At 42.4% G+C, this 16,926-nt stretch overlaps 1 protein-coding gene across 2 annotated transcripts in view; it reads right to left on the minus strand.

The window, feature by feature from the left end:
- Positions 1 to 16,926, minus strand: part of svila (supervillin a) — a 135,114-nt gene that overhangs the window by 89,151 nt on the left and 29,037 nt on the right. Inside the window, exon 1 of one of the 2 annotated variants that reach the window (XM_046292368.1) lies at positions 1,253 to 1,274. The exons of the other annotated variant lie outside the window; for it this stretch is intronic. Within the exon in view, the coding sequence (XP_046148324.1) occupies positions 1,253 to 1,259 (7 nt within the window). The 5' untranslated portion in view covers positions 1,260 to 1,274. Of the gene's footprint in view, positions 1 to 1,252; positions 1,275 to 16,926 lie in introns of those variants that run through there. 2 annotated transcript variants of the gene reach the window in all.

Below are 16,926 nucleotides of genomic sequence, written 5' to 3' on the forward strand. Positions count from 1 at the left end.
ATTTATTTTATTTTATTTAAAAAGACTAAAACAGCTAGTATAAAAATCTTTGAATACCGCTAGCTATACGTAGTACCGTAATGCACACGTGACAAACAGAATGAAATGTCCATTGCTACATCCATTTTAGTAGTGTCTGCACGAAACTTGAGTTGAAACATAAACAGGGTATGGTTCGAAAGGTTAACTTCTCTATTAAATTACAATAATGTACCCATGTGTTTCGGTGTCCATATGACCAATTCTGTTGGACCAAACCTCAAATGCAAACAGCAAGAGGGAGAAGTGACCTCATCCATTTTTGTGAGTGGTAGGTGCTTGGGCGAAAGATGAAGCGAGAAGGTTTCACTCTCGACAAAAATCAGTCCAAAAATAAGCCTAGTGTTTCTATGCGCTTATTTTGAACATAAGCTTGTCGATTTCCTTCCCGCATTTGGGACCACGACTCCCATTGTTAGGGTGGGGACATAGAATGACGAGATGCTCATACAGATATCTGGTGTAAATGTAAAGGTGCACAGCACCGAAGTAGCGAACAAGACATTTACATTTTAGTTATTTGGCAGGCACTCTTACACAGAGTGACTTACAGGAGCAATTAGGGTTAAGTGCCTTGCTCAAGGGTACATCCGCAGATTTTTCACCTAGTCAGCTCAGGGATTCGACAGAGCAACCTTCCGGTTACTGGCCCAACGCTCTTAACGGCTAGGCAACCTGTATGAGAACACGCGGCCATAAACGCTCATGAAAACGAAAATTGATTCTGCGATACAGGCATTAGGAATATCACACAAAAACAATTTCATTCTATAAATCCCCCAAACCTACATCAACCCCCCAAAAACAGACACTGAAGAGATAAGGCTTCGAAGAGTCTGGTGCTTACAAAGGGGGACAGAGAAAGGGAGAGTGTGTTCGGGAGCCATGCGTGTCAGAGCCCCTTATCTGAACAAGTTTCAATCCTGACAAGTTTCAATGCGCTCTTTCCCCTCTTTCGTCGCTCTAATTTCCCTAGCCACCCCCCCCCATCCCTGTACCCCTCTATCACCCACCACCCTTACCCCTCTCTGACCTAGTTACACAAACCAGATCCCCTTTCCATCCCACCCGGAGTAACCACAGCAAATAAATGAGGATTTACACTGCATTACCAAGCAGATATGTCAGTGGAGGAAATGACAAAACACAGAGAAAGAGGAAGGGGGCCCAAAGAGACTTTTGTGCCTGGCAATCCGGAGCCACTGAAGCCTACCTTTCATGATGCCCTCCCTCTTCTGAGTGAGCCCGTGTCTGCGCTGTAGATCTCGTTCCTCTGACAAACAGCCTCCACAGCCATATGGGACCAGAGTGGGGCGAGAGAGAGAGGCAGGCAGGGTTGTAGTGGAACCAGTCACATGACTATCAGACTGGGGGAGACAGTAACTGCCGGTTCTCAGTTCCTGGTTACGTCCCAAGTGGCACCCTATTCCCTATATAGCGCACTACTTACAGTGCACTACTCTTGACCAGGGCCCATAAAGGGAATAGGGTACCGTTTGGGACAACGCGTGGCAGCCAGGGCTCCCCACCAGTAACCACAGCCACCATGACCCACAAAGCCACGGGGCGGAGACTGGGTTTGGCGGTGACAGGAAAAGGTTGGCCTATGGTCACCCGTTTGGACAACAGCCAGTCGGAGTCCCTTATAGCACCATATTCCCTATATAGTGCACTACTTTTGACCCGGGCCAATAAGGGTGATGTAATATATAGGGAATAGAGTGCCATTTGGGACACTGACCAAGTCCGCATGTCCCAGGCCCAATAAGACCCTGGCCTAAGAAGAATCAACAAATCAACAAAGGGACTCCGACTGATACCAGGAGCATGCGTGATTCAGTTGACAAATCAAAATGATCTCAGTGAATAGAGGAATATGGGTCAACTGTAAGAGAAGAGCCAAGCAGAGGGACAGTAAAAAGAGGAAAAACAATGTTCCCACATGGAATGATGCCAACACCTAACTGACATACACAAATAGTCAACACTCACTATCCTGCAGTAGACGGTCAGATGTGAACAAAGCTTTTCTTTCAAGTTAAAGGTCAGAGGTTAAGTGGGGTCTATGTTTTTAAAAAATCCACATTGAAATAATTTACCTGAATTGATGAGATAAATAGAATGATAAGTATATAACAATATGCAGCAGTTTATTAACCTTTAAACAACTGGTTTGATGGTTGTAGCCATCAATTGTCCAATTATCAATCACCCATAAGCAAACTTATATTATTTCAAACTTCACATTTCTCTAGTATTGGCTACTTATCCTAATGAACGATAAACAAAATGCCTGCAATCGGTGATTAGTATGGTCGGTGTAATTTTTGGTTTACCGTACCAGCGCTCTCTAAGACAAAAGTTGAGGTCACTTAGAAATGTCCTTGTTTTTAAAAGTAAAGCATTTGTCTATTAAAATAACATCAAATTGATCAGAAATACAGTGTAGACATTGTTAACGTAAACTACTATTGTAGCTGGAAACTGCAGATTTTTTTTTCATGGAATGGCCTTAGAGGCCTATTATCAGCAACCATCACTCCTGTGTTCCAATGGCACATTGTGTTAGCTAATCCAAGTTTAGGATTTTAAAACGGCTAATTGATCATTAGAAAACCTTTTGCAATTATGTTAGCACAGTTGAAAACTGTTCTGATTAAAGAAGCAATAGAACTGGCCTTCTTTAGACTAGTTGAGTATCTGGAGCATCAGCATTTGTGGGTTTGATTACAGGCTCAAAATGGCCAGAAACAAAGACCTTTCTTACAAGTCCTCAACTGGCAGCTTCATTAAATAGTTCCCACAAAACACCAGTCTCAACGATAACAGTGAAAAGGCAACTCCTGGATGCTGGCCTTCTAGGTAGAGTTGCAAAGACAAAGCCATATCTCAGACGGGCAAATAAAAAGAAAAGAACAAGATGGGCAAAATAACAAACACATACAGTTGAAGTCAGAAGTTTACATACAACTTAGCCAAATACATTTAAACTCAGTTTTCACAATTCCTGACATTTAATCCGAGTAAAAATTCCCTGTTTTAGGTCAGTTAAGACTGACACTTTATTTTAAGAACATGAAAAGTCAGAATAATAGTAGAGAAAATGCTTTATTTCAGCTTTTATTTCTTTCATCACATTCCCAGTGGGTCAGAAGTTTACATACACTCAATTAGTATTTGGTAGCATTGCCGTAAAATTGTTAAACGTTTCAGGTAGCCTTCCACAAGCTTCCCACAATAAGTTGGGTGAATTTTGGCCCATTCCTCCTGACAGAGCTGGTGTAACTGAGTCAGGTTTGTGGGCCTCCTGGCTCGCACACACTTTTTCAGTTCTGCCCACAGATTTTCTTTAGGATTGAAGTTAGGGCTTTGTGATGGCCACTAATATCTTGACTGTTGCCATTTTGCAACAACTAAGCCATTTTGCCACAACTTTGGAAGTATGCTTGGGGTCATTGTCCATTTGGAAGACCCATTTGCGACCAAGCTTTAATGTTTCAATATATCCACCTAATTCCCCCCCCTCCATCTATTTTGTGAAGTGCACCAGTCCCTCCTGCAGCAAAGCACCCCCACAACATGCTGCCACGCCCATGCTTCACGGTTGGGATGGTGTTCTTTGGCTTGCAAGCCTTCCCGTTTTTCCGCCAAACATAAAAATGGTCAATATGGCCAAACAGTTCTACTTTTCTTTCAGACCAGAGGACATTTCTCCAAAAAGTGACAATCATTGTCCCCATGTGCCGTTGCAAACCGAAGTCTGGCTTATTTTTAATGGCAGTTTTGGAGCAGTGGCTTCTTCCTTGCTGAGCAGCCTTTCAGGGTATGTTGATATAGGACTCAATTTACTGTGGATATAGATACTTTTGTATCTGTTTACTCCAGAATTTTCACAAGGTCCTTTGCCCTTGTTCTGGGATTGATGTGCACTTTTCGCACCAAAGTACATTCATATCTAGGAGACAGAACACATCTCCTTCCTGAGCGGTAAGATGGCTGCGTGGTTACATGGTGTTTATACTTGCGTGCTATTGTTTGTACAGATGAATGTGGTACCGTCAGGCGTTTGGAAATTGCTCCCAAGGATGAACCAGACTTGGAGGTCTACAATTTTTGCTGATTTCTTTTGATTTTCCTATGATGTCAAGCAAAGAGGCACTGAGTTTGAAGGTAGCCCTTGAAATACATCCACAGGTACACCTCCAATTGACTCAAATTATGTCAATTAGCCTATCAGAAGCTTTAAAGCCATAACGGAATTTTCTGGAATTTTCCAAGCTGTTTAAAGGCACAGTCAACTTAATGTATGTAAACTTCTGACCCACTGGAATTGTGATACAGAGAATTCTAAGTGAAATAATCTGTCTGTAAACAATTGTTGAAAAAACTACTTAGGCCATCTACTTTGTGTATGACACAACCGCCAAAACTATAGTTTAACAAAACATTTGTGGAGTGGTAGATAGACGAGTTAAAGACTCCAGCCTAAGTGTATGTAAACTTTACACCACTCGAGCCGACGTTTAGCATTGTGCATGGTAATCTTAGGCTTGTATGCAGCTGCTCTGCCACAGAAACCTATTTTGTGAACCTCCCGACCAACAGTTTGTGTGCTGACGTTGCTTCCAGAGGTAGTTTGGAACTCAATAGTGAGTGTTGCAATAGACAGAATTGTTTTGCTCTACACTGTTCAGCACATGACAGTTGTAATGGTGAGAGGTTGTCTTGGGGGGGTAATGGTATTTGTGCCTCTAACTTTCTCACTTTATTGTTCACGATTCATTCAGGACTATGCATAATCATTAAGGATGGCGTAAGAAGTCTACTTAAGTCACATTAGAAATACCAGCCCTCGTGTCTCACAAGCAGTGTTTGTCCCAAATGACATCCTTTTTCCCTTTATAGTGCACTACTTTTGACCAGAACACACTAAATGGGGAATAGGGTACTATTTGGGACACGCTCTATCTGTAAAAAAAGAGAAGTTTTAAACAGCCCTCTCGTGCAGTAAGTAACCGTGTGGATAAACAAGCACAAAAACTGCATAAGCATCTGACACTGCACAGGACTTCATCCTAATCTTCAGGCAACAGTTTGTCAAGGACAAAGTCTAAGTAGCAGACCAAAACATACAAACATTACTATGTATGGTTCTGTAAAATGGATTAAAAGTTCAAGAGTTTGGATTTGTTGTGTTAATGAAGCTTGGATAGGACTATGTCCTACAGCAACACATCATTCCCATGTGACCAGGAGGGAGCATGTATCAAAACACTCACTCACTCACACATAAACACACATCTGGTATCCCAATTATTTTGTGTGTGAATGCTTTTCTTTAAAAGGCAAACTGTTAGCTCAACGGTGGCAGGGAACCAAGGATAATGATGAGCAGGGCCAGGTGGGGGTGTGTGCATGTGTGTCTCAGCATGAGTCACTGCAGTATGCAGCTACTCAATCAAACAGGTATTCGGTGTGTCAGTCAGACCTTAGTCACTAAAGCCTTGTTCACACTGCAGGCCTTAATGCTCAAATCGGTTTTGTTTTTCCAAATCAGCCATGGGAATACTGACTGAACAAAAAGCAAGTTACAAGTGACCAAATCAGATTCGTGTGTGCGTTGTTCAGACCGCAGGCCTTTGGCTATGCTAGTTGTCATAGTAATGACAGGTGTGTGTGCAGTGGTGTCGGAAGATTGGTGGTGGCGCACGTGCTTCCCATCACACAGAAGTTGTGTAGCAAGCTATGGTGACAATGCCTGCCATGGACGTTTCCCAGTTGCTTTGAATGTTCAAAATCATAGGGTAAGAACCCGTAAAGCCTCAAAAGGATAAAATGATCCAACTTCCAAAACAAGTCCTTTTCGGCTAGCCGCAGCAGTCAACTAGCTGGCTGTTCAGCCTTCTAGCACATTCACCAATTTGTTTGTAAACAAGCGAGTTGCTACCACATGCTCTTGTCTAACTGTCAGAGTAGCTAGCTAGCAAGCAATAAGATACGCAAAATAGTCTAAAGGCCAATTAAAACTGATTTGACAGTTCAGACAAAATCACATGGCCAGGAATCAGATTTGTATCCACCTTTCAACCACCTACAGTCTATAAATCATATTCATCCATCATCAACAGTAGGCTAACAACATTCATGTTTTTCGTAAATCCAGAGCCTGTAATGGATCATATCCTCCCAGTCTGTACAATAGATCACACAAAGACAAGCCTACTTTTGCATGTTTCATTGATTTGCAGAAAGCTTTTGATTTTTGGAAAGTGGAAGCTTTTAGCCTGTAGTTTGTCAAAGACTGGGGTTGATGGGAAATGTAATCACGCAATCCAGTCTCTTTACAAAGTACCAATCGCTTGTGTGCGTGTTAATGTTTCCGACACCCTCGTGTGTAAAACAAGACGCCTTATCACAGACTTTGTTTGAAATTAAACAGCTAAATACTGGAGTAAGATATGAAACACAAAGTATCCTTTTGATGGCAGAAACGGAACAAGACCTGCAGAAAATCTTAAGTGTGCAGTCAATTGGTGCAAACGATGGTGACTCATGATCAACCAGACAAAAAAAAAAAAACATTTTAGAAAACCAGGTACTAGGAAAAGTGTTTTCCCCGTTTTGTTGAAGACATTCTTGAGTTTACTAGCAATTGTAAATTAACTCACGTGTGCCCTGTTCTGGACTATCCAGCAGGGGTGTGGGGTGCTAAGAGGTGTCTCAAAAACAAACATGTTCATAACAGAGCACTACGTTACTTTTTAGGTGTTCACAAGTTTGCACCTACACTTGCAATAACTGGGACATGGGCTGGGAACCCTGTGAGTTGAGATGGAAGGAGTTAATGGTGAGACTTCAGAATAGACTGTTGGGTATGCCAATTGCCAGGATAGCCAGTAAAGTTTTACAATGGTATCTATCCATAGCAGTCTGGGCAACTGAAATGACTGACCTTTTTCAACAGTGTGACTGAACATCTGTACAGAAAACTAATTAATGGAGACATGGATATTTTAAAAAACTGATGCTATATAAACATTTTTTTAAACGGTTGGAGATTAATCATAAATTCATGTATGAGAGATGTATCTGTACAACCTTCCTAAAAGCAAGAGATCCCCATGTGCACATTAAGATCAGGGATATTGCCCCTGCATATTGAAACAGGTCAGTACTGTGGTGAAATGTAATTACGATGACCTCGAAGAAATACAGAATGAAACTCATTTCATCCTCTATTGCCCTTTCTACCACGATATATCCTTGCTCTTATTCCAGAAAGCCCACCAGATATACCTTGGCATTATGTGGCTGAGCTATGAGGAAAAACTGAAAAATGTTTTTGTCCATTGTGTATTTCCGTTTGCAGAATATTTAGATGAAGCCTGGAATCAAATAAAAAGGGCTACCTATAATTATACAAATATTTAGCTTCTATGTGGCCAATGGCACATGTGTATAAAGATTAATGTGGGGGATAGGCCTACACACAATTTTATTTTTGCCAGACTGGGTTCAAAGGCCTTCTGTATTTATTGGTTGTACTTCCACCCCTTTTTCGTGGTATCCAACTGGTAGTTACAGTCTTGTCCCGTCGCTGCAACTCCCCTACGGACTCGAGAGAAGCGAAGGTCGAGAGTCACGCATCCTCTGAAACACGACCCTGACAAATCGCACTACTTCTGGACACACTGCCAGCTCAACCCGGATGCCAGTCGGAGGAAACACCTTCCAGCTGGCGATCGAAGTCACAAGGAGTCGATAGAGCGCGAAGGGATAAAGAAATCCCAGCCGGCCAAACCCTCCCCTAACCCGTACGACGCGGAACCAAATTGTACGCCGCATCATGGGTCTCCCGGTTACGGCTGCTGCCTCTCTTCTGTATTTATTCATCTTTGTGTGTTTTTTTACTGCTTTAAGGATATAATGGTTTGGATAACTTTATCTTGATTTTTAATTTTTTATATTAAATTACTCTTTATGCGATGCGCACTGCAGAGAACACCAAAATAATAATGTTAAGCCGTAAAGAAAATGGTTAAACCTATAATTTTGATATCACGATGGCCTGTCCTTGCATCCATAGCTCTATGAATTTGAGTGGTTACATTTCTCCAGGTCCATCCCTCAGTTTTTTAACCAAAACAGAGGCGTCGTCCGCTTTGTCATCGTTCAATTAACTTTAAGTCAAATTTCAATTTAGTCAATCATTGATGTCAATAGGAGAAAAATTAAACTTAAGATCCACCTTGGACTCTCAGAGCACTGGTCATGAAGGACTAGATCCATTCCCCATGCCACACTGATGGCTAAAAACACAAACATGCCTCCGGTTTTAGTGGGGAAGCACCGCATTTCAAAATCTCCTCAAGCATGCAAGCTAAGTTCAAAACACTTCCAAGGGCCACAAATCACTAATACCACAAAATGACATGGCCCCAATCTGCTCCTCATTTAGCTGAGATGGATGGGAGGAGAAGTGTTTATTTATCTATCCAGGTTGTAAGCAGGCTTGAATAGTCCTGATGATGGAACGGGTGGTTTGGGGAACTTGATGTTATGATTTGGGCAGGCAGACTTGCCGCTAGCTGAGCAGCGGGTGCCTGTGAGAATCTTGTCAGCAGATATCTCTCAAAGCTGTGAGGGTCTGCCCGCTGTCTCTCTCACCTCTCATTTGTCAGCTTGATCCAACGGTTTTGGCAGTGTTGAGTGTGTAGAACAGCAAAAGGGTTCCAATAATGTTGTCATTGAAATTGGCTACAAAACTCCACTGAAACTTGGGATTGCGACTTGAGTGCATAGAGACAAAGGGAATCCATGTGCACAACTTTAAATTGTCAAGACAGTGCCTTCAGAGAGTATTCATACCCCTTGACATATTCCACATGGTTTTATTACAGCCTGAATTCAAAATGGATTAAATAGATTTCTCAACTATCTACACACAATACCGGTCAAAAGTTTAACACACTCAAGTTTTTTTTTAATATTCACTATATTGTAGAATAATAACGAACACATCAAACCTATGAAATAACACATGGAATCATGTAATGATAATGGCGCCAGAGGAGATGGCTGCAGTCTTACGATCTCCTAACCAATTGTGCTATTGTGTGTGTTTCCGCGTAATTTGTAACATATTTTGCACATAAATGTTTCTGCCACCGAAAAGAGCTTCTAGCTATCAGGACAGCGATTACTCACCGGTGAAAAAACCTTTTCTTTAACGAGTCGGACGGGAAGGATTGACTTCAGACGCCCAACAAGGCCCTCAGCCCCATCACACGCAGGAAAGAGAGAGATATCGGGGACAGAGATCTGAGTGGCTTGTAAGGATTCGATGACGAGTGGGTGATGCGCCTTGACCGTCGGTCGTATTAGTCAACGTAAAATCATTGGATAATGAAATAGACTAGCTACAAGTATGTGCATCCTACCAACGGGACAGTAACTAATATCTTATTTTGTTTCACCGAGTCGTGGCTGAACGACGACATGAATAACATACAGCTGGTGGGTATTACGTTTTTTCCGGCAGGATAGAACAGCGGCCTCTGGTAAGGGGTGGCGGTCTATGTACATTTGTAAACCGCCGATGCACGTAATCACCGGAAGTCTCATGGTTTTGCTCGCCTGAGTTAGAGTATCACATGATGCACAATTGAGAGCTTCCTGTCTGGCTGTATCACTGCCTGGTACGGCAACTGCACCGGCCACAACCGCAACGCTCTCCAGAGAGTGGTCCGGTCTGCACAACGCATCACCGGGGGCAAACTACCTGCCTTCCAGGACACCTACAGCACCCGATGTCACAGGAAGGCCATGAAGATCATCATCCACCCGAGCCACAGCCTGTTCACCCCGCTACCATCCAGAAGGCGAGGTCAGTACAGGTGCATCAAAGTTGGGACCGAGAGACTGAAAAACAGCTTCTATCTCCATCAGACTGCTAAACAGCAATCACTAATTCAGAGAGGCTGCTGCCTACCCAATCACTGACAACTTTAATAAATGGATCACTAGTCACTTTATACAATGCCACTAAATCATTTTTACATATCTTACATTACTCATATCACATGTATATACTGTATTTTATACCTTCTATTGCACCCTGCCTATACCGCTCGGTCATCCATATATTTATATGTACATATTCTTATTCCATCCCTTTAGATGTGTGTATTAGGTAGTTGTGGAATTGTTAGATTACTTGTTAGATATTACTGCACCGTCAGAACTAGAAGTACAAGCATTTCGCTACACTAGCATTAACATCTGCTAACCATGTGTATGTGACCAATGCAATTAATTTGATAAGCTGTAGACCACACTATTTACCAAGAGAGTTTTCTATATTCTTCTTAGCCGTTTATCTACCACCCCAAACCGATGCTGCCACTAAGAGCGCACTCATGAGCTGTATACGGGCGTAAGCAAACAGGAAAATGCTTACCCAGGTGGCACTCCTAGTGGCCGGGGACTTTAATGCAGGCGAACTTAAATCAGTTTTACATCATTCGTACCAGTAAGTTAAATGTGCAACCAGAGGGAAAAAATATTTAAAAAATAATAATAATAATAAACTCTAGACCATATTTACTCCACACACAGAGACGCATACAAAGCTCTCCCTCCATTTGGAAAATCTGACCATAATTCTATTCTCCATGTTTCCTGCTTACAAGCAAAAACTAAAGCAGGAAGCACCAGTGACTCGGTCAATAAGAAAGTGGTCAGATGCAGCAGATGCTAAGCTGCAGGACTGTTTTGCTAGCACAAACTGGAATATGTTCTGTGAATCTTCCGATGGCATTGAGGAGTACACCACATCAGTCAATGGCTTCATCAATAAATGCATCGATGACGTCGTCCCCACAGTGACCGTACGTACATACCCCAACCAGAAGCCATTGATTACAGGCAACATCCACACTCCGCTAAAAGGTAGAGCTGCCGCTTTCAAGGAGCGAGACCAACTTTCCCTATGCCCTCCGACGAACCATCAAACAGGCAAAGCATCACATAGTGTAGTATGATTCAATCTTAAACCTATCTCCAACACTCGTCGGATGTGGCAGGGCTTGCAAACTATTACAGACTACAAAAGGGAAGCACAGCGGCGAGCTGCACAGTGACACAAGCCTACCAGATGAGCTAAACTACTTATATGCTCACGTCAAGGAAAGTAACACTGAAACATCCACGACTCCAACAACATCAAGTTTGCCGATGACAACAGTGGTAGGCATGATCACCGACAAGACCATCTACAGGGAGGAGGTCAGGGACCTGGCCGTGTGGTGCCAGGACAACAACCTCTCCCTCAACGTGATCAAGACAAAGGAGAAGATTGTGGACTACAGGAAAAAGGAGGACTAAGCTCACCCCCATTCTCATCAACAGGGATGTAGTGGAGCAGGTTGAGAGCTTCATGTCCCTTGGTGTCCACATCACCAGCAAACTTATCATGGTTCAAAACACACTAAGACAGTCGTGAAGAGGGCACGACAAATACTATTCCCGTACTGGGTCCCCAGTACATCAGTTGGGCCAAGCTTCCTGCCATCCAGCACCTCTATACCAGGCAGTGTCAGAGGAAGGCCCTAAAAATTGTCAAAGACTCCAGCCATCCTAGTCAGACTGTTCTCTCTGCTACCGCAAGGCAAGCGGTACCGGAGCACAAAGTCTGGGTCCAGAAGGCTTCTTAACAGCTTCTATCCCAAGCCTCCTGAACAGCTAATCAAAGGGCTACCCAGACCCCTCTTTTACACTGCTGCTACTCTGTTTATTATCTATGCATAGTCACTTTAACTCTACATATTACCTCAACTAACCAGTGCCCCCGCATCGGTACCACCCCCTGTATATAGCCTCGCTACTGTTAAATTACTGCTGCCGTTTAATTATTTGTTACTTTTATTTTCTATTTTTTACTTAAGAAGCTCAGAAAAAAATAAGTGTTAAAGCATTGTTGGTTAAGGGCTTTTAAGTAAGCATTTCTGTCACGTTTGTTATAAGGTTCGGACCAAGGCGCAGCATGGTATGCGTACATTCTTATTTATTAAAAGACTGAACACTGAACAAACTAACCAAACAAAACGTGACGCTATACAAACGAGTGCTGACAGGCAACGACACAGACAAGATCCCACAAACACCAAGGGGCAATGGCTACCTAAATATGATCCCCAATCAGAGACTACAATAAACAGCTGCCTCTGATTGGGAACCATATCAGAACACCATAGACATACAAATCACCTAGACCTACAAAAACTCTAGACATACAAAAAAAACTAGACAATACTAAACTAGCGTACCCACCCTAGTCACACCCTGACCTAACCAAAATATAAAGAAAACAGATCTCAGGTCAGGGCGTGACAATTTCACTGTAAGGTCTACACCCGTTGTATTCGGCTCATGTGACAAACATTTGACGGCTATGACCAAGTGTTAATCAAATATAGTTTATATTTGAGATTCTTTAGAAGTAGCCTCCCTTTGCCTTGGTGACAGCTTTGCACACTCTTGGCATTCTCTCAACCAGCTTCATGGAGGTAGTCACCTGGAATGCATTTCAATAAATAGGTGTGCCTGGTTAGAAGTTAATCTGTGAATTTATTTCCTTCTTAATGCGTTTGAGCCAATCAGTTGTTGTGACAAGGTAGGGGTGGTATACAGAAGATAAGTCTATTTGGTCCATAGAATGGTTTCCCCCTAGCATTTTGCCTGTGCTTAGCTCGATCACAAGCATACCCATAACATGAAGCAGCCACCACTATGCTTGAAAATATGAGGAGTGGTACTCAGTAATGTATTGGATTTGCCCCAAACTTAACACTTTGTATTCAGGACAAAATGGTAATTGTTTTCCCACATTTTTCAGTGTTGGAAAAACCAATTCTCATACTTGAGTAAAAGCAGATACTTTAATAGAAAGTTTCTCAAGTAGAAGTAACCCAGTAAAATACTTATGTAAAATACTGTGTAAAAGTCTAAATGTAAATGCTAAAATATACTTAAGTATCAAAAGTAAAAAGTATAAATCATGTTGGAGTGTGGATAGCCAGGGGCACACTCCAACACTCAAGACATAATTCACAAAAGATGTGTGTTTACAGAGTCCACCAGATCAAAGGCAGAAGGGATGACCATGTGTTGTCTTGATAAGTGCGTGAATTGGACCATTTTCCTGTCCTGCTAAGCATTCAAAATACAGGTAAAATGTATAGAGTAAAAAGTGCATGATTTTCTTTAGGAATGTAGTGAAGTAAAAAAGTTGTCAAAAATATAAAAAAGGTAAAAATACCCCAAAAAACTGAGTTAATGTATTTTTACTTATGTACATTACACTGCATGAGGAAACCCTGGTTTAGTCTACTTTCCACCAGACACTGGGAGATAAATTCACCTTTCAGCAGGACAACCTAAAAAAAGAGGTCAAATCCACACTGGAGTTGGTTACCAAGAAGACTGAACTTTCCAGACTGGCCAAGTTATAGTTTTGACTTGAAAATCTATGGCAAGACCTGAAAATAGTTGTCTAATAATGATTACCAACCAATTGACAGAGCTTGAAGAATTTAAGATAAAAATACAAATGGGTAAATGTTGCACAACCCAGGTATGGAAAGCTCTTAGAGACTCGGTTATCGGTGCCTACGGTGATTAACACTCAGGGGGTTGACTACTTATTTAATCAAGGTAGTGTTTTATTTTTCGTACAAATGTCAGAGTATTTTGTGTAGATCGTTGACAAAAATACATTTTTATTCCACTTTGTAAAAACAAAATGTGGAAAAGGTCAAGGAGTGTGAATACTTTGAAGGCACTGTAAATCAAGCCCACTATTTGAAAGTGATGCAGTCAGCAGTGGATAAATATGGCTGAACCATTCAGCCATTGACAGAGAGAGAGAGAGACACACACACACACACACACACACACACACACACACACACACACACACACACACACACACACAGAGTTGAGTCCATTAGTGTCTTCTCTCTGATCCTGTACACTCCTCTCTGTAGTCTCTCACTGACCCGACACAATTAGGACAGTCAGACGACCAAGTAGCTGTGTACAAAGTACAAACTAGTGTGTATGTGTTCAGGACTGCAATAGAATAGTGTGGACTGGGCAATAGCGCTAGGCCCCAGTCAACATATGATTTTTTATCTTTTTTAAGTCGATCTCCATATATAAACCCTCAGAAATGTGTGGGGTAAAACCCCAATGTTTCAGCATCACTGTGCATTCAGGGTTAAATAGAATCAGTCAGATGGCTGAGATATTGTACAATAACAATCCATTTGGTCAGTTAAGTCTCCTGGGTATTTGTGTTGTCACTGAAGAAATAAGGGGCCAATTTTTCAACCTTGGGGGTCACACTGAGGACCAGGGGGGGACGGGTTTGCCAAGATCCCTTCAGTCCAGGAGAGGTAGAGAGAAAAAGAGCGAGAGAGAGTAAGGAAGAGAGAGCGAGGATGGAGAGGACTGCCAATTACCACCAGTAAAAACAAGCATGCAGCCATTTCCAGTTCCCTTCATGTTGTTAAAACTAACAGACATTCACTCAGCAGAGGGAGCGAGACAGAGTGAAATATGGATGGAAGTCTTTGGCAGCCCACCTCATGTCTGTGTCCCAAATGACACCCCATGTACTGCAATACTTTTGACCAGAGCCTTTATGGACCTTGATCTAAAGTAGCTAACTGAATAGGGGTAATTTGGGACGCAGCCCGTGTCTTTGTCATGTAGTCCTGCCTCGCTCTACCTTCCTTCGAGGAGAGGCCCTTCAAACACAAACAGTACACCGTCCACACAGTGCTGCCGGCTACTACTACACAGTTAATGGTGTGAGAGAGAGACCGAGAGAAAGAGGGAGCACAAGAACTGACAATCTAGGGAAGGAAGGTGATGAACGGAAGGAGGGAAATAGTGAAACAGTCAAGGCGAAGAGGAATGCATGCATAGTTTCCTGCTAAAGCAATGATCCCCTGTTCCTAGGAGAGAACGTACAAAACAGGAACATAGATTGAGAGAACAGGGAATTCCCTAAACCCCTCCCCTCCTTGTTCCAAATCTGATAATGAGGTGTCCAGAATGGCATCTTATTCCCTATATAGTGCACTAATTTTGTCCAGAGCCAATGGGGCTCTGGTCAAAAGTAATGCACTACATAGGGAATAGGTTGCCATTTTGGACACAGCCTACACCCAACTCACTCTTCTTCCACTTGTATCAATCATTATGACAGACAGACCAGTCCAGAATGAAACAACCTTCAATAACACAAACTAGACAGATTTATATCCCCATCAATCACAAATCTCTAAGCCAACTCATTCCTCCAAGGTCTAAGAGGGTGTGGGTATGCAAGAGTCATTTGAGGCATCGGTTCTGTCCAAGCCTTAAGCTGCAGTCCAGTGGATAGGTTGCATCCCAAGTTCTCTAGCTGTTGCAGGTCAGATCGTCTAGTCATACAAAGGATGGGTCACATCTGACTATAGGATAGGGGTTCAAACTGAGTCCAGATCCATCAAGTAAAGATTCAACAGGATATCGCCACCACATTCCCCATACATAGAATATGATATCCCATTCCCCACTGCATCCTATACATAAACATACAACATGACCAGATCCAGTTAAATCTGCAGGGGGAAAAGGTTAAATTAAGAAGGGGGTTAGTGAGTTAGGCTTTGTGTTTGTGGGGCGCATGTAGGTTTGGTCATGGACCAAAAAGAGCGCCGTCAGACTTGGGTGGACACAGTAATTGAAAAATCATGTGGAGGTTCTGGTCTGGGTTCTAGGCGGAGGCTGACACACACACACACGCACGGCTCGTACAACCCTTCTGAAAAGAGTCCGCCACCTCCACCCACCCTTGATATACAGCAGCGGTGGTTGCCATGGCGCAGGGGTAATGTTTAGAACCCTGATCCACATGGCTGAAGTCTGTTGTTGATCCACTGACCGCAATACCACGAAGACATGCCATGATGTCATTGACGAATGTAGTGACTGACAGACATGAAACCGCGAAACTGAGCAACGGAGCTACACAGAGAGGCTTTCTAGAGTTCAACCCAGCCGTGACCATAACATGATTTAACCAATTCCTACTGTGTAGGGTGTTCACCTCACTGCTGTGCAATGTAGAGAAAGAGGGCAATTCAAGAGGAAGACAAAATTAAATGCCAAAACGTTCTTTACCCTATGTCATAAATGACATAGAATGATTCATTTGATTGTTCTCTACAATATTATAACCTTAATATACCTGTACTTGACAGTGTTGATGAAATGCGAACGCTCATTTGTTGTGAGTGCCGCTAGTTTAGACCGCAGCGCTCTTGGTTGAATCGTTCATATTTGGTGTTGGGTTTCCGCTGGTTGGACTATTCAAAATCAGTTTGATTCCTTCACTTTCACCTCCAGAACCTTAGCTTTCATTGCCTATAAATGGAGATCAATCTACGTTGAGCGGGGCCATTTCTATGGCGATTTAAAGGGAAAGACAATGAAAACAGGAACAGATTGAAATTCAATATCCACCCTCTGCAAAGACAATATGCTAAGCTTTATAATAAATACACATATAGTCCCTATTTAGTTTGGTATTCAGATGATTCAGATGATAGAAAAAGCCCATGTTTTCACTCACGAACCTGCAGCCACTAGTTAGTTTGTCAGTTGATGTTCAAAGTTAGCACCGTTAGCTCCCTTGAATGAAATGTTAGCTCCTCTAAATGCAGCAAGTCAAATTCTGACCAATTTAACCAATCTCCTTGTTTAAATATGTTTTACAGTGGAAAATATAAGCTTCCTAATTAAACAAAACCCCAACTCTCATGGTTTAAACCATTT

The sequence above is a fragment of the Oncorhynchus gorbuscha genome, linkage group LG12, assembly GCF_021184085.1.
Source record: "Oncorhynchus gorbuscha isolate QuinsamMale2020 ecotype Even-year linkage group LG12, OgorEven_v1.0, whole genome shotgun sequence".
Lineage (NCBI taxonomy): Eukaryota > Metazoa > Chordata > Actinopteri > Salmoniformes > Salmonidae > Oncorhynchus > Oncorhynchus gorbuscha.